Source organism: Borostomias antarcticus (assembly GCF_949987555.1).
Source record: "Borostomias antarcticus genome assembly, chromosome: 1".
In the NCBI taxonomy this organism is placed as follows: domain Eukaryota; kingdom Metazoa; phylum Chordata; class Actinopteri; order Stomiiformes; family Stomiidae; genus Borostomias; species Borostomias antarcticus.
The window spans coordinates 30,363,620-30,388,028 of record NC_140234.1 but is presented as its reverse complement, the minus strand read 5'-3'; the positions used below and the strand labels follow the sequence as shown (position 1 = coordinate 30,388,028).

General features: G+C 49.5%; 1 protein-coding gene across 1 annotated transcript in view; it reads left to right on the top strand.

Moving 5' to 3' along the window:
• Positions 1 to 24,020, top strand: part of LOC311326150 (RNA-binding protein Musashi homolog 2-like) — a gene marked incomplete at its 3' end in the record, with an annotated part of 85,611 nt that extends 61,591 nt beyond the window's left edge. The window contains exons 6-7 of the mRNA XM_084459001.1: positions 17,336 to 17,428; positions 23,919 to 24,020. Of these exons, the coding sequence (XP_084315127.1) occupies positions 17,336 to 17,428; positions 23,919 to 24,020 (195 nt within the window). The remainder of the gene's footprint in view (positions 1 to 17,335; positions 17,429 to 23,918) is intronic.
• Positions 24,021 to 24,409: the final 389 nt, after the last annotated feature.

Sequence of the window (24,409 nt, the reverse complement as noted above, 5' to 3'; positions counted from 1 at the left end):
GATAGCAGAATAATTCCAAAGATTGAGATATCATCACTTATCAGACCCCCCCCCCCTTTCAAACCTATCTACAGGGGCCATCTCAGCTAATCCTCCCCCCCAAAATGCCCCTGATTGGATGCCCCCCCGTAGGGATGTAACGGTATGAACATTTCATCCCACGATAGTGATCAAAATTACCACGGTTATCGGTATTATCACAGTATTTTTTTTTTATATGCTGAAAATGTTCAATAAGTAGTGATAGACAGTCTGGAATCCTTTCAACAACTTTAATAAAAAAAAAACACAAATAAGATAGGGAAAGCCAGGCCTCTCAACGGTTGAAAGGGCATCATGTCCTTTGCTATCTAATACAGTATGGAAGGGCTGCAGTGAGGTATTTGGCATTTTTGGATGTGGGTGCGTAAGCGTATCATTTCCTCTGAAGTCGAAACTGGGAATGACGTCGGACTGGTAGCCTATTTACCGTGGTTATTCAAAGCACGGTAATCGAACACGGTTTTAATGATAATTTATTTTGAATACTAATCGTCAGGAATTTTCACTGTGGTTTACCGTGAAACCGGTAACCGTTTCATCCCTACCCCCCTGCTCCCCTCCTCTCCTCTCTCCTCTCTCCTCTCTCCTGTCTCCTCCCTCCTCTCCCCTCTCCTCTCTCTCTGCTCTCTGTTCTCTCTCTCTGTTCTCTCTCTCTTTCTCCCTGTTCTCTTTCTCTCTGTTCCCCCTCTCTCAAATGTTCCTGAGGGGTTGTATTACACTCCCTCTTTCCAAGCACTTAGATGGGAATTTTTATGGTACTGTTTGGCCAGGACATGCAGCAAAACAAGCACAGTCATAAACAACAACAACAACTGTACAGTATGTGCATGCATGTCTTGTAGGGGCTGCTATTGAAGCGTGTATGGTTAGTAGAGAGACTAGGGCCCATACTGGGACAGGTCTGGACCGGCCCACACCAGCTACACCTCACTCAGCTGTAGATGGATTATTAGAGTGTCTGCTGCTCGTTCTGCTGAGTGTGTGTGTGTGTGTGTACATGTTTATGAGAGTTGAATGGCACTGTCTCTGCCATGGTCACCCTCCCCTAGACCCCCCCGACCCCTCGACCCCCCCCCCCCCTGACCAGCTTGGTCCAAATCACACAGAGCCAAAACAAACTGACACTTTTTAAGTGCAATTCCATTTTGTATTGGAAACTAGATTGCACCCACCTCCCCATCACAAATGCTGCTTGTCCTCTCTCCTGCTACCTATCCCTGGCCTCATCAGAAAAGCCTTTTTGTGGACAGATATCTGTCCTTAAATAAATACTTCTTTGTGATAGATGACCAGAAATGTTCTCTTCTCTGACCGAGGTCGTTGACCCTTAAAGAAACCTAGCAACCGGTTTTCTCTTCATTCTCCAGAGGAAATACAAACTGATGTCTCAGGAAACCCAATCTCAGGGGGTGGGCGGGAGGATGACCCCCCGGCCGGAGCCGGGTGTGGATGTAGCCAGCGCCATCGGGAGAGGCCAGGTCATCGTCACCGGTCTGTGCAGACTGAAGTAGCTTGAAGTGGCTTTGAGACCAGAAACTGAGTATAGGAAGCAGGTAACATCCGTATAAAACATGTTAGATGAGATAACAAAAACCCTTTGTTGTGTAGCAAGACTACGCACTAGAAAAAAACAAAACATAAAGAGAAGATCAAATCATATTTGGCATTTAGTTCCTGTTTTATGATCGCTCCTCACAGACCTGAAGTGGAGTGATCCGGAGGGAGGGGTATTCAGCCTGTCGTCTCTCAGAATGGGAGCCTCAGACGTTCTGTGTACAGGGCGCCGTCCGCCGTCATCTCCCTGAAAACGATGGGGAGCGTTGGGGAGCGTTGACTAATCCCCCGCTGCGAAGGCAGGGCTTAATATCTCAGGGAAGGACATCGGAAAAACAGATATTCATGTCACTCCTAAATGGCAAGTGGGTAAGGAAATAGACTTGGGAATCAGCGGGGTCTATTATAATAGGAAAGGAGCGAAAATAGTCACTTTAAAAATGTATACGGCTTCAAGCGTAATAGTTTAAGTAATTTGTTAAGTGCTTATAACTCCCCCTGCTAAAGTTTCCAAGATTTCTGCCTGAAGCAAGCGCTTAATTAGCATATTAATTTTTCAAAATGGCTTTGAGGAGCGCTGCTCAATTTTCCCCCCCCATTTTCTCTCTCCTTTCTTTTTTCTCGTCCTCCCATCCCTTCATTAAAAAAAACAACCTTCTCTGCCTTGAGAGTTTAGCAGAGCCCAGGCTTCATTGGGATTCAGACGGAGTTGATTCGGGGACGGTGTATGCAGCGTGGCCTCTCTAGGGTCTTGTGATCTAAGCTATAAGTAGCTCCTATCAATCTTCATAACTGTACTATAATCTATTGACTGCAGGAGGGGGAGTCTGTGTGAAACACATTGAATCATTAAGATGAAAAAGACAAAGTGCGGTGTTGCCTCTGTGTGTTGGGGTAGAGGCTGGGCTGTGTTGGGGTAGAGGCTGGGGTGTGTTGGGGTAGAGGCTGGGGTGTGTTGGGGTAGAGGCTGGTGTATTGGGGTAGAGGCTGGGGTGTGTTGGGGTAGAGGCTGGGGTGTGTTGGGGTAGAGGCTGGGGTGTGTTGGGGTAGAGGCTGGTGTATTGGGGTAGAGGCTGGGGTGTGTTGGGGTAGAGGCTGGGCTGTATTGGGGTAGAGGCTGGGGTGTGTTGGGGTAGAGGCTGGGCTGTGTTGGGGTAGAGGCTGGGGTGTGTTGGGGTAGAGGCTGGTGTATTGGGGTAGAGGCTGGGGTGTGTTGGGGTAGAGGCTGGGCTGTGTTGGGGTAGAGGCTGGGGTGTGTTGGGGTAGAGGCAGGGCTGTGTTGGGGTAGAGGCTGGGGTGTGTTGGGGTAGAGGCTGGGGTGTGTTGGGGTAGAGGCTGGGGTGTGTTGGGGTAGAGGCTGGTGTGTTGGGGTAGAGGCTGGGCTGTGTTGGGGTAGAGGCTGGTGTATTGGGGTAGAGGCTGGGCTGTGTTGGGGTAGAGGCTGGGGTGTGTTGGGGTAGAGGCTGAAGTGTGTTGGGGTAGAGGCTGGGCTGTGTTGGGGTAGAGGCTGGGGTGTGTTGGGGTAGAGGCTGGGGTGTGTTGGGGTAGAGGCTGGGCTGTGTTGGGGTAGAGGCTGGGCTGTGTTGGGGTAGAGGCTGGGCTGTGTTGGGGTAGAGGCTGGGGTGTGTTGGGGTAGAGGCTGGTGTATTGGGGTAGAGGCTGAAGTGTGTTGGGGTAGAGGCTGGGGTGTGTTGGGGTAGAGGCTGGTGTGTTGGGGTAGAGGCTGAAGTGTGTTGGGGTAGAGGCTGGGGTGTGTTGGGGTAGAGGCTGGGCTGTATTGGGGTAGAGGCTGGGGTGTGTTGGGGTAGAGGCTGGGGTGTGTTGGGGTAGAGGCTGGGGTGTATTGGGGTAGAGGCTGGGGTGTGTTGGGGTAGAGGCTGGGGTGTATTGGGGTAGAGGCTGGGGTGTGTTGGGGTAGAGGCAGGGCTGTGTTGGGGTAGAGGCTGGGGTGTGTTGGGGTAGAGGCTGGTGTATTGGGGTAGAGGCTGGGGTGTGCTGGGGTAGAGGCTTGGCTGTATTGGGGTAGAGGCTGGGGTGTGTTGGGGTAGAGGCTGGGGTGTGTTGGGGTAGAGGCTGGGGTGTGTTGGGGTAGAGGCTGGTGTGTTGGGGTAGAGGCTGGGGTGTATTGGGGTAGAGGCAGGGGTGTATTGGGGTAGAGGCAGGGCTGTGTTGGGGTAGAGGCTGGGGTGTGTTGGGGTAGAGGCTGGGGTGTGTTGGGGTAGAGGCTGGGCTGTGTTGGGGTAGAGGCTGGGGTGTGTTGGGGTAGAGGCTGGGGTGTATTGGGGTAGAGGCAGGGCTGTGTTGGGGTAGAGGCTGGGGTGTGTTGGGGTAGAGGCTGGGGCCGTGGTGAAGAGGCGGGGCGTTGGAACACAGGAGGACGACGGCTTCCCGCTCTCTCCCGCTGTCGCCATGGCGCCGTGGTTCTGCAGGAGGGGGACAGAGGAAATCAACATGCTCTGTTCTCTGATGATGTGAGGGGATTGCGGGGCAGAGTGCCTATTGCTCTGAAGCCTTGCCGGACACACACACACACACACAGACACATACACACGCACGCACACAAGGCACACGCGCACACACACAGACACAGACACACACACGCACGCACACACGCGCACACACACGCGCGCGCGCACACACACAAACACACTCACACATGCACTCCCACACACACACACAAACACTGTGTTGACGTCCTCATGGCGCATGCTGAAGGTTTATGTCAACCAGGGACTTTTGGATCTGCGGTGTTATCGGTGTAAAAGAACCTTTGACAGCACCTGTGTCTACCCGACTCCTGCTTGGCTCAGTGTGGTATTCTTCGGTCTGCAGGGGGCTTTGAGCTGAGATTGGTTATTTGTTCTCTTCCAGCGAGTGACTGGATGGGCTCTGTCAGGTAGCCTGTCAGGTTGACCCCAGCGTGACCTTCAGGATTACTCTCTCAGGATGTGGGGGAGCTGTTTTTCTTACCCCCCCCCTTCTAAGGTGCTAGGTCAAACAGACCCATGATCAAATTTGGATGTTCTAGGGCTGGGCATCGTTGAACACGTTTTTTTTATTCCGGTGACGATTCCGGTTCTTGAATTCGATTCTGGTTCCTAAACAATTGTGTCTTTGATTCCTGTGTTGAATGAGCGTATTCATATCTTTATTAACCTGAATATCGTTTTACCCCTCTCATTAATGTAGCTAGTATGCACCAAAGCCTAAGAAAAGGACAAGGGATCATGTTAATATAAAGCTAGTTGCCCAGTCAGAGTGAAACTATTTAATACTGCAAAGGTTCACGAAAAAGAAAACACAAAAAAATCTTTTCAAAATCAAAATCAAATTCATTATGAACAACAACCATACTGCTCACTCACAAAATGAACAAATAAACACACAAAACCAGTGAGGCGCCTGGCAGCGCCACCAACCTCAGGAAACGCAGAACCCCACGAAGGCAATGTGAAGATGGAGAGCTGCACCGTTTTCAACTGCCCAGAAAACAAACTTCCAGCAGCAGCAACAGCTCCGTCCACAGCTGCCCCTCCTCCCAGGAGCCTCCTAATATCAGGCACCATCTGGAGCAAACGACCCTGAGGAGGGGACACAGTCTGCTGGTCATAGCTAGCTAGCTGGCTAGCTAACTAAGCTAACGTAAAGTAACGTCCGTCATGTTTGTGGCTGACAATGAGGAATTCTCTTTCCGACTCTCTTTTATTAAATATTTGGATGTGCGTATGATGTCTACTGTACCTGATTGGTGGTGGTGCCCGACTTGCAGGTTATGACGTTACTGTATCTGTTGCATTCGGCATGGTCGCTGTGCTTTGTGAAGTGAAGCCACACAGATCGTCGCTGAGACATTCTGATATTTGATATGTGGATGTGCACAGATGTTGACATTCGCCAACACGTGAGCATACCAGACGTCATAAGTGGCTTATTAGGGCTTGTCCCTAGAAATCCCTAGTCCCTAGGACTACCCGTTGTCAACCGCGTTCACACAGCGGGGTAAAGCTCCTTGCTTGCCGCGCGCAGAGGGACGGTTCTGTACAAGTGACTAGCCTGCTTATAGCCTGCTTGCTCTATGCGGGCAGGCAGAGAGAGAGAAAATAACTCCTCATTGGATTTCTGTCCATGGGATTTTTTTTTCAGCAGATGTCTTAGTTACAACAGGATTGAAGTAGGGAAGCAGTTTGGTGTTTACATCTGGGATGTATTCAGTTTGAGAAATCCCTGTGATACTCTTAACGCAGTAAGTGTTTTGGTTGTCATCTCGGACATAATCTGTCCATGGGATTTTTTGGTTCCATCAGATGCCTTATTTACAACAATATTGAACGAGGAAAGCAGTTTTGTGTTTATATGTGTGGGATTTATTCTGTTTGGAAAATCATAGTGATCGCTTAACACGGAAGCTTTTTTTGCACAGTGAATTTAAACATGTTGTCGTTGAAATAAAACTTTGCCAGTAGATTCCCTACTCAGCCAATCAGAAATGTCCAGCGTTGCCGGAATATTTCAGTTGCACAAGTACCACCTCGCCAATGAGGGCTTTCTGGGGGAATTTAGTTCACTGGTACTTCCCCCTTAGACCCCGGTTCTTGCGGTGTGAACACGGTAGTACACCCAAAGGTTCCTAGTTTCCGGGGAAAAGAACCATGGTGAGAAAGTGCCTGTAGTGTTACTGACACTGCAAAGTTTGGTTCCAACTTTCAGTTCTTTCTGCACTCCACCTTCATCCAGCGTAATCCACCTTCACCTCATCCACCTTCATCCATCATCCACCTTCATCCATCCTCATCCACCCTCATCCACCATCCACCTTTATCTATCCTCATCCACCATCATTCATCCTCATCCCCCTTCATCCATCCTCATTTACCTTCATCCACCCTCATCCACCTTCATCCATAATCCACCTTCATCCATCCTCATCCACCTTCATCCATCCTCATCCACCCTCATCCACCTTCATCCATCCTCATCCACCCTCATCCACCTTCATCCATCCTCATCCACCTTCATCCATCCTCATCCACCTTCATCCATCATCCACCTTCATCCATCCTCATCCATCCTCATCTGCCTTCATCCATCCTTATCCATCAATCACCCTCATCCACCTTCATCCATCCTCATCCACCTTCATCCATCCATCATCCACCTTCATCCATCCTCATCCATCCTCATCCACCTTCACCTCATCCACCTTCATCCATCCTCATCCACCCTCATCCTAACACAGAGAACAGAGAACAATGAGCGAGTGCGTTGCAGCAGCTGCTGCTGCTGGGTGACAGGATGTCCTCTGTGGTTGCTATGACAGGAACTGGGAAAGGACATTTATAAAAGAGAGACTGTCACAAACATGTCCCCCCCCCCCCCCGAGGTTCCCCCCCCCCCGAGGTCCCCGCAGTCAGTGGACCATGGACTGTGCGTTTGTGCGTGTGTGTGTGTGTTTGTGTGGTGTGTGGTGTGTGTATGCATGTGTGTGTCCTGCATCCAGCCAGCCTGGCATAATGTAACTAATCATCTAATCGTGAGCTTTCAGTCAGATACGGCGATGGCTGTCAGTCAGGGTTAGGGCTGCCACGGCGACCGCCAGCTTGCCACACACATTTGAATATCTGAATTAAAATACCCCCTCGCAAATAAGGACAAATTGGTGCTCTGCGGCTAAATTTAGCGAGCGTGAATAGGATGTGGCAAGCTGGCCACCGTGCTGTCACTCAAGCCCTGATGACACGACCCTGGCACGCCACAGGCCTCAGGAGAGGACAGGAAAAGGAGACCCCCCCCCCCCCCCCCCCAGACTAACGTTAGAAAATCTACCAGCCCTATCTCTCTATTTCTCTCTCTGTCTCTCTCTTTCTCTCTTTCTCTCTCTCTCTCTTTCTCTCTCGTCTCTTCTATACATCTGTCTCTTTCTCCTTCTCTCTCTCCATATCTCCATATCTTTTCTCTCTCCATATCTTCTCTCTCTCTCTCTCTATCCATCTCTCTCTTTCTCCTTCTCTCTCTCCATATCTTGATTATGGTGACGTAATTTATCGGCACACTGCAGCGTCTACATTGAAACCTGTGGACTCTGTGTACCACGCTGCACTTAGATTCATTACAGAAGACAAGTATGATACACATCATTGTATTCTGTACAGAAAAGTCGGTTGGTCATCCCTAGCAGCTCAGCGTGACCATCACTGGTATCTGTATATCTTTAAGGCGGTTATCGGTAGACTACCCCCTTATATTGCCGCCCTACTGGACTGGAACGTTCCTTCCTATCGGACTCGTTCCAGTGACTGGCTTGTTTTTAAGGTCCCTCGAGCTAATACAGAGCTTGGCAGGACAGCGTTCTCGTACGCTGCTCCAAAGTCTTGGAATGACATTCAGACTCGGTTGAAGATGGAGGTTCTCCCTTCAATCACAGAGTTTAAAAACATGATCTCTGTCTTTTTAACATATAAAACGCCACAGCTCAAGAACCCTTCTGGAACCTAGAACCCTCCCACCAGGGCATGCTTTGCAAGTGCATCCCCCTAAAACAAGAAAAGTCACGCAGGTGCATTAGGTCCTCTACTCAACGTACAAAGAAAAAAAATCTCGTTTTTTTGACAATTATGTTATTAATCGCTATTATTTCTGAGATAATTAATCGTCTAGCAAAATTTGTTATCGTTACAGCCCTAGCTGTAAATGAGGTGCATGTGTCCTTTCAAGTTTAAATAAAGGTTTGAATGAATATCTCTCTCCATATCTCTCTCTCTCTCTCCATATCTCTCTCTCTCTCTCCATATCTTTTTCTCTCTCCCTCTCTCTCTCTTTCTCTCTCTGCTCATGAAGAGTACATGGTTAAGGACTGCTGCAATCAGTGGCTGGTGTGTTATTTGATATGATGGAGGGATGAGTTGGGGTGGGAAGGGACAGATTGAAGGAGTGTAGGGGGAGGGTCATTATATCACTGTAATCAGGTCCAGTCATGGAGACACTAAGCAGCTCTAGAGAGCGGGGGGAGGGGGTTCTGATTAACGCAGGCTGCTTCTAGCGAGAGGTCCTCATCCCTCCTCTCACCCCTTCTTTCCCCTGTCTCCTCGTTCTTTTGGAGAGCCTCGGCAGTCAGCGACAATCAGTGTCGTCGTCAGCCACAATCAGAGTAGAGAGCTGTCACTTAATCAGAGGTAAATAAGTAAACACAAACACGTTTCATCTGTGCCCACCGCCTCGCTCTGTCCCCAGGGGGCGAGGCTTGAGACGGGCAGCTCTGTCAACAACCCGCAGGTGGTCCCCCCCACCTCTCCTCCCCTCTCCCTGTCCCACCTCCCCCCACCTCTCCTCTCCTCTTCTCTCCCTCTTCTCTCCCCTCCTCTCCCCGCCTCTCCTCTCCACTCTCCTCTCCGCTCTCCTCCTCCCCTCTCCCCGCCTCTCCCCACCTCTCCTCTTCTCTCCCTCTTCTCTCCCCTCCCCTCCTCTCCCCTCCCCTCCCCTCCTCTCCCCTCCTCTGCCCTCCCCTCCTCTCCTCTCCTGTCCTCTCCTCTCCTCCTCTTCTCTCCTCTTCTCTCCTCTTCTCTTCTCTCCCCTCCTCTCCCCTCCTCTCCTCTTCTCTCCCCTCCTCTCCCCTCTCCTCCTCCTCCCCTCTCCCCGCCTCTCCCCTCTCCCCGCCTCTCCCCACTTCTCCTCTCCTCTCCTCTCCTCTCCTCTCCTCTCCTCTCCTCTCCTCTCCTCTCCTCTCCTCTCCTCTCTCAGCCCAGTCCCGTACTGTCCTCATATCACACAGGAATGGAACGATAACCGGTATAATGATATAACCGGTATAATGATAAACTGCCATGAATTTCCATTACATTTATCAGGATAAAATTATCAATAAAACTATGTTTGATTTCCGCGCCTTGAAAAACTCACTTGTAAATAGTGTCAAACATCAACCAAAGTTGCACAATATCCAAGACGCATTATTTTAGTGTTTATGCAAACAAAAAGTGCATAATGCTGCTACTTTTATTTGTGGTTTTCAATATAAAACTCAGAGAAATGATTTCAGTGTGTGTATCAGAAGTTTTGGAAAATGTTCATCACATTTTATAATGCCGCGATAATACTGATAACTGTGATCATTTTGCACACTATAATCGTGATATGACATTTTCATACCATTACATCTCTAATATCATACTTGCAAGGCTCCGTTTGAAGGAGCAGCTTGGTGCATTGTTGTTTGGCTCTCATACACCATGTTTAATATGAATTAGACATACATGCTGGCTTCAAGCATACCATGAAATTCTTAGTGTGCGTGTGTGTGCATGTGTGCGCGTGCGCGCATGTGTGCGCGTATGACTTCTATTGGACACTTAGCATCTCGATAATGATCCATGTTTCGGGGGGCTTTTTTTTTTTTTTTTGACGTGGCACATCTAATGAGTGATCTTAATTGGATCTCCCGGTTGCCCAGAGCAACGGAGATGCAGCAGTAAGACCACCCTCCTATCGCTTTTCAATCTCGCCACACACACACACACACACACACACACACACACACACACACACACACACACACACACACACACACACACACACACTCACCGCTCCAGGCCGGTACCCCATCCCTCTGCATCCCATTGTTTGTTCCCCACATGAAACTAGAAGTGTTCTTTTTGAGAAGAGCCCCCACATCCTCCTGAAGTCAGGCGGTGAAAGCCTCCTTCTCAGGGAGTTCTCTGAGGGAGAGACTCGCAGCTGGAAGTCAGCAGTTTTAATTCACCAATCAGAATGTTAAAACCCCGTCTGCGCCCCCCCCCCGGAACATCGTTGCTGGTGGTGTTGATGGAAACGTCCGGAACATTTCAGCTCTTCATTCTCTCTGGCCGTATTGTGCGTGCTTGACTTGGCCTACTTGACAAACATGGGCAACGTTTAATGGGACCTCTGCTTTATGAAGAAGGGACAGATAACCTTAAAGGGGAGTGGATGGAGGTTTGATGCCCCCCCCCCCCCCCCTCAGCTCAGTGGCTTTTCTTCAGAAGCTGCCTCCTCTGTGAAAACAGCCCTCCTGCTTTCAGTGTAGTCTTCTCTTTATCAGCACCTACCAGCACATCAGGCACAATTGTGTGTTCGAGTGTGAGTGAATGAGTGAGAGAGAGAGAGAGTGAGAGTGTGTGTTTGTGGAGAGTGTGGTGCGTGTGTGTGTGTGTGTGTGTGTGTGGGGGAGCATCTTTCACAACAAGGCTGACAGCTGACATTCTCACTGAGGAGGCACTGGAGAGACGGGGATGGGGGGGGGGGGGGTTGATAGAGCTGTGCTGTTAAAGAGGACAGGACCAAAAAATGGCACCATCAGCAGCGGACTGGGAAGCAGCTCCACACACACGTACACACACACACATGTACACACACACGCACACGCACGTACACACACGCACGTACCCGCACTCACACACAACAGCATGGGTTAGGGTTAGGGTTAGGGTACTCTCTCCAGTCATTCCCATGTCTTTGCTCATCTCAAGATGTTTCTTCACCTTCACCACCCTGGCCAGGGAGGAAAAAAGACATTCCCATCCCTGATTGGGCCTACAGTATTTATATATACTCCTAAAACTCCAAACTAACAGGCCAGCTAGGGAAGCAGGTCTGGAGAGGAGAGGAGATGAGGCTTGTTGAAGCTCGGCCATGGTTGTGTGTTCATTTGTTTGTTGCACCTTTGACCAAGCAACCTCCGCTGTCAGCTTCCTGCTGCCTCACAGATAGAGCTCTTCTTCTTCTTCTTCTTCAAATTTACACTAATAATAAGGAAACGTTGGCGTGGAACGCTGTTATTCCCCCAACGATTAGAACAGCATGTTCTTCCTCCTGTCTCTCTCTCTTTGTCTCTCTCTCTCTCTTTGTCTCTCTCTCTGTCGCTCTCTGTCTGTGTCTCTCTCTCTCTCTCTCTCTCTCTCACTCTATAAGAGCAGCAGGCTCCTTCTCCTGTCTCTCTCTCTCCCTGTCTCTCTCTGTATGTCTCACTCTGTCTCTCTGTCTCTCTCTCTGTCTCTATAAAAGCAGCAGCCTCTCATCTATCTGTCTGTCTGTCTGTCTGTCTGTCTGTCTGTCTGTCTGTCTGTCTGTCTGTCTGTCTGTCTGTCTGTCTGTCTATCTTTATCTTTATCTTTATCTTTATCTTTATCTTTATCTTTATCTTTATCTTTATTATCTTTATCTCTGTTCATTGGTTGGCTACATTATATTAGTCATTTAGCAGACGCTTCCATCCAAAGCAACTTACAATAATTGCATTTAATGGTTGGTTTATTGGTTGGTTGGTTGGTTTGTTGGCAGGATTATGCAAAAACGATCATGAAACTGTAGCATGGGCCAAATTAGAACCCATTACATGTTGGAGCGGATCCGACCCGATGAGGGCGCCACAGAGCCGCCTAAACACGGCCGCCCATTCACCTCCATTCATTTTTTGGACTTAGGCTCAGGAGCGAAAAATTCCCCCCTGTCATTGCCAATGGGTGGAGTCTTGAAACGGCCATATCTCGACATGGGAAGGGTTTGGACTGGCATAAAGCTCTCAAACTAACATAAGCAGCAGTACCAAACATGTGCTGCTCGCACACACATATGCATGTGCACGTGCACTCACACAGGGCCACAGAATGCATTCATGGGCGGAGGTTCTAGCGTCTCTGGCTGCCAGCTTTGGACCTGCTACTTCCAGGAACCCTTTGTTGTTTTACTAAGCAATGCCAGTTTGTTGGATGTTCTAGAAATAACTACTTGATCATCTGGTGCTGTGCATTGTTGCGTCTGTTTACATACACAGCTGTGGTCTTAAGTCCCTGTGAGGCTGCGTTCGGACAGTGCTGAGTCTACATGTTTGTTGACTGGGCTTAGGAATGCATGGTCTAGCATCCTCTCATGTACAGAACTGCACTGTCTTGTTCTCATGCTACTCCACAAGTTCTGCTGTCCACGCTCCAATCCCTGGCCAGAGATGATTTTTTTTTCTTTTACGTGACATCTGATTTGCTGAAAGCCTGTTTCTAACCATCACACTTCATGCAAATGAAGTCCAGGAGACGTGAGGAGAGAAACATGATTGGACACTCTGAGGACAACTGCAATCATATGACAAAGAGAGCAGGGAGAGAGAGAGGGAGAGAGAGGGAGGGAGGGAGGAAGGGAGAGAGAGAGAGGGAGGAAGGAAGGGAGAGAGACAGAGAGAGAGAGAGGGAGGGAGGAAGGAAGGGAGAGAGAGAGAGAGGGAGGAAGGAAGGGAGAGAGACAGAGAGAGAGGGAGGGAGGGAGGGAAAGAGAGAGAGAAAGAGAGGGAGGGAGGAAGAAAGAGAGAGAAGGAGGGAGGGAGGGAGGGAGGGAGGGAAAGAGAGGGAGGGAGGGAGAGAGAGAGAGATAGAGAGAAGGAGGGAGGGAGGGAGGGAGGGAAAGAGAGAGAGAAAGAGAGGGAGGGAGAGAAAGAGAGAGAGAGAAGGAGGGAGGGAGGGAGGGAGAGAGAGAGGGAAGGAGGGAGGGAAGGGAAGATGGAGGGCCTGTTGTCTGGTGTCACGGAGCAGAGAAGTGGACAGAGTAATTGCGTTGTTCCCAGAGGCTGAGAAATCCCCCCTGGCTGCAGGGCCTGGCGGGCTGTCAGAGAGCATGAAGACGACGCTGAAAAACGCTGCTCTGCTCCGACACGGCCAGGCAGCTGCCCCCCCCCCCCCCCTCACTGGAAGAGAAAAAAAAGAGGCAGATTATCAAGAGAGGAGTGATGAAACCGTAGGAAAAGATGGTGGACGGACAGGGGGGGGGGGGAACGGAGACGGCGTCGAAAAAGATGGCGGTTTGATAAATGCGAGTGAGAGTGATAGATGCCCTCCCCACCTCTTGTCTGTCCGACCGCCAGCCTTCACAGCAGGGGGCCGTCTTCCGCGCAGCTGGTTCGGCAGACGGAGCGCGACCCCGGGTGGTGTCGAGGGTTGAGGGGGGGGGGGGGGGGGGGGGGGGACTGGTGCGCTCCCTCACCCCTTCTCCCCCCCCGGGTCGTCTGCCGCTGCTACAGGGCGCCGCCGTCAGGTCCGGAGAGATCCGGCGCCTGTCCGTGGACGTGGGTGGATCAGGGGCTTGGGGCTGGGAGGGGGGGGGAGGGCAGTCACTCTTCTAGAGAAGCCCCCCCCCCCCTCCGCGGCACACACTCAACTAAACATGCTCTCGCTGGCGAGGCGGAGCACAGAACTGAGAGGTTTTTACACGACAGACGAGCCCTATCTGGAGAGAGAGTCTGTGGGTTTATCCTAACCCCTCTCATAATAGCCGGGACACAGTGAGCCTTCATATTTACTCAGCATTTAGATAAACGCTGTCTGGCCTCCGGCAGCCTCTCACCCAGAGACGTTCTGAGAGAGAGATGGACCTCAGACAGCCTAGCATGGAGAGAGAGAGAGAGAGAGAGATGGACCTCAGACAGCCTAGCATGGAGAGAGAGAGAGAGAGAGAGAGAGAGAGAGAGAGAGAGAGATGGACCTCAGACAGCCTAGCATGGAGAGAGAGAGAGAGAGAGAGAGAGATGGACCTCAGACAGCCTAGCATGGAGAGAGAGAGAGAGAGAGAGAGAGAGATGGACCTCAGACAGCCTAGCATGGAGAGAGAGAGAGAGAGAGAGAGAGAGAGAGAGGAGAGAGAGATGGACCTCAGACAGCCTAGCATGGAGAGAGAGAGAGAGAGAGAGAGAGAGAGAGAGAGAGAGAGAGAGAGAGATATTGACCTCAGACAGCCTAGCATGGAGAGAGAGAGAGAGAGAGAGAGAGAGATGGACCTCAGACAGCCTAGCATGGAGAGAGAGAGAGAGAGAGAGAGAGAGGAGAGAGAGATGGACCTCAGACAGCCTAGCATGGAGAGAGAGAGAGAGAGAGAGAGAGAGAGAGAGAGAGAGAGAGATGGACCTCAGACAGCCTAGCATGGAGAGAGAGAGAGAGAGAGAGAGAGAGAGAGAGAGAGATGGACCTCAGACAGCCTAGCATGGAGAGAGAGAGAGAGAGAGAGAGAGAGAGAGAGAGAGAGAGAGAGAGAGATGGACCTCAGACAGCCTAGCATGGAGAGAGAGAGAGAGAGAGAGAGAGAGAGAGACAGAGAGAGGTGGACCTCAGACAGCCTAGCATGGATTGAGAGAGAGAGAGAGAGAGAGAGAGAGACAGAGAGAGAGAGAGAGAGAGAGAGAGAGGTGGGGGACACATGCACATACAGTACACACACACATACTGTACACGTATGCACATACACACACACACACGTATGCACATACACACACACACACACACACACATACACACACACACACGTATGCACATACACAGAAATACACACGCACATGCACATACACACAGTCTGTTTTTACCTGCCCTCTGCCTACAGAAATACACACACACACACACACACTGTACACGTATGCACATACACACACACACACGTATGCACATACACACACACACACACACACACACACACACACACACACACACACACACACACACACACACACACACACACAGTCTGTATTTAGCTGCTCTCTGCTGGGACCCTCCACGGTTTAGCCTCCTCTCCTCTCCTCCTCCTCCTCCTCTCCTCCTCCTCCACGTCAGAAATGCATGAAAAGTTTTTATAGACATCCTCAGCTCTGGTGGCGTTGGGTTTCAGTGCTGCCATAGATTTCATCTTCCATATGGCTCTGAACAGAGTCTCTGTAAAAAAAATACATGTTAAAAACAGACAACAAAAAAAGACGCACTTCACAGCACCGTCACGACCGCTCCGGTAGAAAAATCCCCCGGGGGGAACACTCATATGACGGGGGGGTCCTTCCATCTGGATTAAGATTTGTTGTTTTCACCTGAAATAATTCAGTGTAATTGTTACCTTACCAGTGGCAGATGTACTGCAGCTGTATGTAACTCGAAATAAAACACTTAATGGCAGGCTTCGTATAGAGCCTCTGGATGACTTATCTTGAACCCGGACCTGAACTGTATGCTGGGAAAATAAATTGCAGCCGTTCTGTGCTGTGTGACTAATCCCAAACCTGGCGCCTCTCTCGCCCACTCAGCTGCAGGCCCCTTCGTCTCTCCACCACTCCGACCGCTCTGTGTGTGTTCCTGCATTTTTGTGAGACTAAAAGCATCCAGAGCTATTTGGTGTGTGTGTGTGTGTGTGTGTGTGTGTGTGTGTGTATGTTTGTTGGGAGAACGGGGACAGGTAGTGGCAACGGTGACGGGCTGCAGAAAAGTGTTAAAAAAAGTGTCCCGGTGCTTCTTCACACACCTCCAACAACACACACCTCCAACAATACACACCTCAAACACACACCTCCAACAACACACACCTCCAACAACACACACCTCAAACACACACCTCCAACAACACACACCTCCAACAACACACACCTCAAACACACACCTCCAACAACACACACCTCCAACAACACACACCTCAAACAACACACACCTCCAACAATACACACCTCAAACACACACTTCCAACAACACACACCTCAAACACACACCTCCAACAACACACACCTCCAACAACACACACCTCCAACAACACACACCTCAAACAACACACACCTCCAACAACACACACCTCCAACACACACCACAAACAACACACACCTCCAACAACACACACCTCAAACAACACACACCTCAAGCACACACCTCCAACAACACACACCTCCAACAACACACACCTCAAACAACACACCTCAAACACACACCTCCAACAACACACACCTCCAACAACACACACCTCAAGCACACACCTCCAGCAACACACACCTCCAACAACACACATGTTTTCACACACCTCCAACACACACCTCCAAGAACACACACCTCCAACAACACACACTTCTTCACACACCTCCAACACACACCTCAAACACACACCTCCAACCACACACACCTCCAACAACACACACCTCAAACAACACACGTGTTCACACACCTCCAACCACACACACGTGTTCACACACCTTCTCAGCAGACCAGGGGTCCACATAGTCTGGAGTCAAGTGCCACAACACACGCGCAGAGGGGCGGAGCCAGCACAATGGCCTACCTTTCAAATCCAGCTGCATTTGAACATTAAGTCCAAGTAAATTGCACCTTGTGTGCCAGATATGCTACCGACAGCTCACTAGAATGCAGGACTCGTTAGCAATACTTGAAAAGTGGAAATCTGCGGTCAGCGACCAATCAGAGACCAAATCAGCCTCTCCGCACAGCCCACTATCTGCGCGAGCCAATCAGCAATCAGCATCCTATTGATGGATTGATTCTCATTGGTGTCCACGAATATCATAGCTGGTTCCCAGAAGTTCTTGTTGCAGTGAGGGCTTCTGGGTACTCAGCTTAGGGGCCACATGTCTCCTAGTGTTCAGATAGACGGTGCATAGGCAGCGACGCAGTCCCGTCTACAACGTTTACACGGCTTTGCTATGTGCTTTGTGAACTTTGTGTCTTTTCAGCAGTCAGAGCTTTCAAGGAACACTGATGGATGAGTTCTAGAACATCTTATTTCTAGAATATCTGCATCCTGACTCAGACAGTGGAAGACTGTGCTGTTAATGCTCTGAACATTTACAATCATATGCTTTCATACGGGGCTAATTTCTCTCTTCATCTCTCCCCCCCCCCCCCTCTCTCCCCCCCTTCTCTCTCTCTCTCTCCCTTTCTCTCTCCACCCTCTCTCTCCCTCTCTCTCTCTCTTGCAGATGGTCACAAGAACAAAGAAAATATTTGTAGGAGGATTATCTGCGAACACAGTAGTCGAAGACGTGAAGCAGTATTTTGAACAATTTGGCAAGGTAAGCTCCAGCTGGAGATTTTATCTTCTTTGGTTGGATGTGGTTTAAGTGATGTGACGTGTATGTGTGTGTGTGTGTGTGTGTGTTGAACGCGCCGTTCACTGAACACGTCCATGTTTTTGATGAACGGTGAACTGAACGCACCCATCTGAAGCTGCTGAGCGTCAAAGTGAGCGACGTTCAGTCTGGCGGGAGTGAACGGCGCTCCCGCGTTAGGAAACTAAGCTTATGAGTGTCGCCAGATACTGTGGAACTTTCCAGATGAGAACGCATACAAAACAGCCCAAAAGGTTTGGCGGAAAACCACCAAATCTGACAACAGGATTGTCACACTGTTTTATATCACCAACATGGCTAACAGCTCCATGCTACACAGCTCCATGGATGGCTAGTGGAGGGACTTCAGACGTTGCATATTCATATTTGAACGGATTTTATGAAAAGATAAGTCCTGATCCAGAGGGAATATTGCGCTTTGAATAGATGAGGCACAACCTTAGCTTCCTACAGTACCTCAGCCAGGTTCCTGCTCCTTACAGTTCTGGCCTGTGTTGGTACAGGATCCTAAAACCCTTCACCAAGCATATCAATGACTTCTATGTTTTTGAACTGCTGCAAAATAATTTGGTTCATGCAGTATGAATTAAATGACCATTGCATCTACAGTATACCTTTGCTGCACCTCTGGTTTTACTTTCTGAATAATGGCCTTTTTTCTGTAGTAAAACGTATAAAGTCTATGATTCTATGATGGGCTGTGGCAATGACTGGGGATGAATGGATGAGAGGAGGTTCTCCTGAAAAAAGAATAGCTCGGAGCAGCGCATTCAAATAAAACACATTTGGGGACTGGGAACAGTGAAATGTTGCTGCCGACTCCAAGATTATGCTCAATACAAACTAGTTCAGTTGACCGTGAACTGACCGTTGAACTAGCTAACTAAAGTGTGAATGTGCAGAACACTGCTGTGGACAGACCGGACGTTTTATCAGATGGCCTTTAGACAAACTGGTCGTTTTATTGGGATAGGATAGTGAAGATTGACAGGAAATGTGGGTGAGAGAGAGAGAGAGAGAGAGAGAGAGAGAGAGAGAGAGAGAGAGAGAGACAGACAGACAGAGAGAGAGAGACAGAGAGAGAGAGAGAGGGGAGGACATGCAGTTCAGGGCCATAGCTGGATTCAGACGCGGGTCGGCGGTCAGGACTAGCCTTTATGTTACACGCCTTAACCCCATGAGCCACTGGGATGACCCATTTCAGCTTTTTATTTATTGAATTTTTTATTAATCTTAACCTTGTATTGCCTGCTATGTGGGTATCAATATAAAAACTTGAACTGGGTCTTCTGAACTTCTGAAAAACCTGAAATCCTGACTAGGCGCTGGCCGAGAATCATCTTTCACCTGTTCCAGCTTCAGTCTGGATCCAGAATATTCAGCTTCAGTCTGGATCCAGAACATTCAGCTTCAGTCTGGATCCTGAATATTCAGCTTCAGTCTGGATCCAGAACATTCAGCTTCAGTCTGGATCCAGAATATTCAGCTTCAGTCTGGATCCTGAATATTCAGCTTCAGTCTGGATCCTGAATATTCAGCTTCAGTCTGGATCCTGAATATTCAGCTTCAGTCTGGATCCAGAATATTCAGGTCCTCTCATCTGAGCCGGTGTGGGAAGCTGCTGATTCATGGTAATCACTAATCGGACATGACTGGATTTCTTAAAGCTACGTTCAATCCTGTCCGCCTACTCCTGTCCAGTCACGTTAGATCCCTGATTACAGGAGGGGAGAGAGGGAGGGCCAGGCTCCAGGTAGCAGGTCCAATCAAGCTATCTGAAAGCTGTCTGGACCCCTCCCTGCCTCTCCTAGCCCATCCCAACCCCCGTGCCCCCCCTCCAGACTGCCCTCCCCACCGGAGGGTGCCTCTGCCTGCCCCTCACCCCCCACGTCTGTCTGGGAGTCTACTCCCCTCTCTCTCCCATCTCCTCTTCTCTCTCCTCATTCCAACGCGACGGGGTCATCCATCCATTGGTGCAATGTGGTCATTACACACACACACACACACACACACATACTGAGACGTCTACCTGAGCGGATAAACCAATTAATTAGCAGATGTTCTCTGAGGTAAATTGAGAGCAGACCTGTCCAACCACGAAAGCCTTGTCTGGAGGGGTGGAGTCAGGAGTGATGGGAGAAGAGAGGAGGAGGAGGAGGAGGAGGAGGAGAGAGGAGAGGGGGAGGAGGAGGAGAGGAGAAGAGGGGGAGGTTACAGTGGAGGGTAGAGGTGTTGTGAGTGAGCCAGGGATCCGTTTGCAGCCCTGCCTGTGATGACTGCTGGTCCACCCACCTGGAAGAAGAGTCACACCTTCTCAGCGTTACTGTGTGTGTGAGTGTGTGTGTGTGTGTGTGTGTGTGCGCGCGTGTGTCCCCCTGCACATTTCTCTGTTTCAGTATCTGTGTGTGCTCACTTTGTGTTCGTGAGAAGCCTATTTGTATAGCACCTTTCCTACAAATTAATGCAGCTTAAAGTGCTTCACAACAGAGGATGTACATGCACGGAGTGCTTCACATAAAAATAGACATAAACTAGAGGGGCTTGCACTCAGAGTGCAGACCTCCGCCCCTGTCCCCCCCCCCCAACTGCCCCCCCCCCCTCTACCTTTCCTCCCACCTCCCACCACCACCTCTCATGTGCTGTGCTCTCCTATTGGCTTTTTGAATTGGTTACTGTAGCACCACCTGTACTTTCCTCTTTCTGCTTGACATCTTTCCTCTCCGATTTCCAAAACGTTGCTAGTTTTGTGAAGACTTCCCATTCACATTCATTACCAGCCAAGCAGAGCAGTAGTGGAGGGAGGAGTGGGCTGGTTCAGAGTCTGCAGACCGTAGTTTACAAGATGTACATTTGAGATGGGAGTTATACAGCCAATGACATCTGAAAGTGTCTGCAGTTTACTTTGAATGCTTGAAGTTTACATTATTGTTTAAATGCAAGATGAGACACTAGTCTATGTAACAGGTGTCTCTGTGTTGCTTGGCAGTATTGCCTTTACGCTCACTTGCCCATGCTGGGTTTGATCTTGGCTGTACAGAAATCATCACACTTCACACTAACAGATAGTATACATAAAGCATTAAACATGGTAATTTAGCGGACTCTATTGAGGTAGCCTACAGAATGCATCGCTTCAACTATCCACACGAATGAGAAATATAATGTTATGGTGCATTCCATTTGTCCCGGGAGGTGCGAGTGGGAACTGGCAATGGTCAGTTGATAACAACACACTAAGTGGTATTGTGCGCACAAAACACCATAATCAGCAACAGCTTTAGCAGCTTGTTTGTCGCTCTCTACACTGCAGCCAGTAGTCTCGTCAGGCGCAAGGTGAAATTTAAATATTGCTGATCTAAATAATAACACTGCGCAGCATCATCTTCCATCTGCCGGACGGAAAAATTATGGTAGGCGGGCTCTAGCGTTCTACCTTCCGGATCGAGCTGAAAAAGTAAATAGACACCAGCCTGGGACGCATGAAGCAAGCCCCCATGGCAAGGAACAGACAGTTTTTGGTGTAGTGGCCAAGCTCGGTATTGCAAGTGGCGCCAAGAACCTGAAACCTATGAGGAAACTGAAACCTACATCCCCCACTACACTGAAGTTACAGTTATATGGGTACTGTAGAGCCACCTATGAATGAATCATGGTCAAAATTTAATGGTGAGTTCCTTGGCCCATGCTGCACCCCTCCACTGAGTTTCATGCATATCGGGACAGTCTTTTTTGTTTAATCCTTTCCGCCTACAGACACACGCACGCACACACACACACACACACACACACACACAGACAGACAGACAGACAGACAGGGGCGAAAACATTACCTTCCGCCCTGCGGGGCTTTGCCCCTGGGGTGGAGGTAACAAAAAACAGGAAAATAAGATGGAAGATAAAACACAATAAAAGATAAAGATAAGAAATCAAGTAAAATATAACATTGTAGTCATGTAGTTCCAGGTGTGTGTTTGTTTGTTTGTTTGTTTGTTTGTTTGCTTGCTTGTTTGTTGGTTTCATGGGAGTGGGAAGCAGGTGCTGCAGGGCACCAGGATCACATGACCTGTCTCTTCAAGTACTCTCTCAGACTGCGGTGTGTGTGTGTGCGTGCATGTGTGTGTGCATGTGCATGTGCGTGTGTGTGTGTGAATGCGTGTGTGTGTATGGGGTGTGATTAGTGCCAGCACACCATACTGAAACGCTTGACTTGCGCCTACTTAAGACGCGATGACATCAAACGTCTAAACGCACGTGTATAATTTCCATTGACAAACAATGGAGAGACAGACGTCTCATAGCTGTAACGTACCTGTAACGTAGACGCTGTGCACATGTTGTTTACACGTATTGCGCATCGTGTGCGTGACGGCAACACTACAGGTTAGATGCGCCTCACATATGCACTACACTACACATGACAGTTTGGTAAAATCATAGATGTACGTACGTACGTACGTCTTGTAATGTGTGCAGAAATTGCATAGCGACGTGTCAAACGTGCCAGTGCCTTGCTTGCGCAGCAGACGTGTTAGCGGCCGCACATGTAAGGTCAGTTGCCTTTAAATCATAGCTGGTTCTAATCTCGTCCTTGCCAATTGGTAATGCATTCTCAATAAATGGAATTCGCACATGTTAAGCAACTTGTTTTTAATAAAGCCTAATATCTGAATGACTCTTTCTTCGCAATTTAAAACAAATGTTCAGATACACGTGTTTCTTGTGAATAGAGGGCGCTGCAGCACCGTCAGCACCAGTTCGAACAGCCAAAATGTAGCGATAGTGGAGATAAAACGACACATATCTAGGAAAAGTTATGCAAGGAGGGTCCTGGAATTTGATTGAGTGCAAATAAATATTCTTAATTCTTAATACTCTCTGAGAATGCGAGCGACTCGTAACGCGTGCGTATATGCACGCCTATTAATCAGCTCGCCAAAGTACCTTTATACACGCAATGCAGGCGACGAAAGCACTGAGTGTTTGTTACGCTGGCACGAATCACACCCCATAGTGTGTGTGCGTGCATGCGTGTGTGTGCATGTGCGCATGTGTGTGTGTGTGTGTGAATGCGTGTGTGTGTGTGCATGCATGCGTGTGTGCATGCGTGTGTGTGCGTGTGTGCATGCGTGTGTGTGCATGCGTGTGTGAATGCGTGTGTGTGTGTGTGTCTGTGCGTGTGTGTATGAATGCGTGTGTGTGAACGCGTGTGTGTGTGTGTGTGTGTGTGTGTGTGCGGCTGTTGCTGCCTACCTACCCGGTGTGTGTTTAACTATGACAGAGTGTCCTCCTGCCCCCAGCGTCGTGCGTCCGCTCCAAAGTGCATCTTAAGCAGAACTGAAGCTGTCTGGGAGCCCTTGAGCCAGATTTATAGAGAGGGGAGAGGAGGTGTATAAATTGACCGGAGGGGACGTACTGTTCCCCCTTCGTCCTCCTCCAGCTGAACACGCGTGTTGTCTTTTCACAGAGAATCTAATTAGTAATATCCTCAGCTCTCGCAGGTTGGCGCTGCTTTGACCTGTTTACAAAACCGACTGAGCAGCTCTGAAATAACACACACGCCCTCGCCTACTCTCCACAACCCTCCCAGCTAGGTCAGAGGACACCTCCAACTTTCACCGTTCGGCATCATGATTATGCAAAGGGGCATTCTTAACCTCTCCTCCCCTCCTCCTTCTCCTCTACCCCTCCCTCTCCTCTCCTCCACCCCTCCTTCTCCATGTTCTAGTCAGCAGTGGGGGCTCTAATTTGCCTAATGCTTAGTCACAGGATTTTGTTGTAATTTGGAGTTGCACTCCAAACAAAGTGTTCTCTGTCTGAACCGTGTCACACTCCTGCTACTGTGATCTTCTGCACTACTCATACAGTATATATAGATATATATACAGTGTGTGATCTTGAAGTGACGGAGGACGGATTTCATTTTATGTTTCATTGTCCATTATATGATGATCCCAGACTATTTCTATATGAAAAAATGCAAAACCTGAAGCCAGAGTTGTTCTGGGTAGGAGATGATGCAAAGCTAGAGTGGCTGTTCAGAGAAGAGATTTTCACTACTGCTACCTTTATTAAGAGAGCATGGACTCTAAGAACTGCAAAATGATTTACATGTAATATGGCTTGAAGAAGATGGCTGGAGCTATTAGTTCACTTTTGATTGCAATGGAATGTCTGTTGTGGAATGATTGTGTTTGACTTTGTGTCTATGTTTACTATCGATGTGTCCTGTAAGTCCTTATGGGCTGGGCACCCTGTCCCGGGTGCATGACACTGAAATAAACATTTCCAATCCAATATATATATATATATATATATATACACACACACACACACACACACCTGACCCCCGGTTGCGCCCCGGTTGTACACCCGGGCCTGGCTCTGTGGGGCCCGTTCTAGATGCGCCCGCACCAGGGGCCACACCCCGCTCTAGATGCACCTGCACCAGGGGCCACACCCCGCTCTAGATGCTCCCGCACCAGGGGCCACACCCCGCTCTAGATGCTCCCGCACCAGGGGCCACACCCCGCTCTAGATGCTCCCGTACCAGGGGCCACACCGGTCGCAGTTGCTGTTGCAGGATGTCGACATGTTCCACGACAGACCATTGGGGCGACCGCTGGCTTTCCCAGGCCTCCTCGGCGATGTCCAGGAGCCCTCTGGGACGTCGGACGGATAGGAGTTGAAGGGGGAGAATCCGGTTGCAGGGGGAACTTCCCGGACAGCAAAAAGCACATAGGGCACATAACAGATCCTAATTTCTCACCTCCACCTCAGTGACCTTCCGCAGCTTCTGTTTGATGGTTTTATTAAAGCGTTCCACCAGTCCGTAAGTCTGTGGGGGGTAAACGGACGTCCTCAGCTGCTTCACCCTCAGGAGGCGCAGTACTTCCTTGAGAACGGATGACCTGAAACATGAACCCT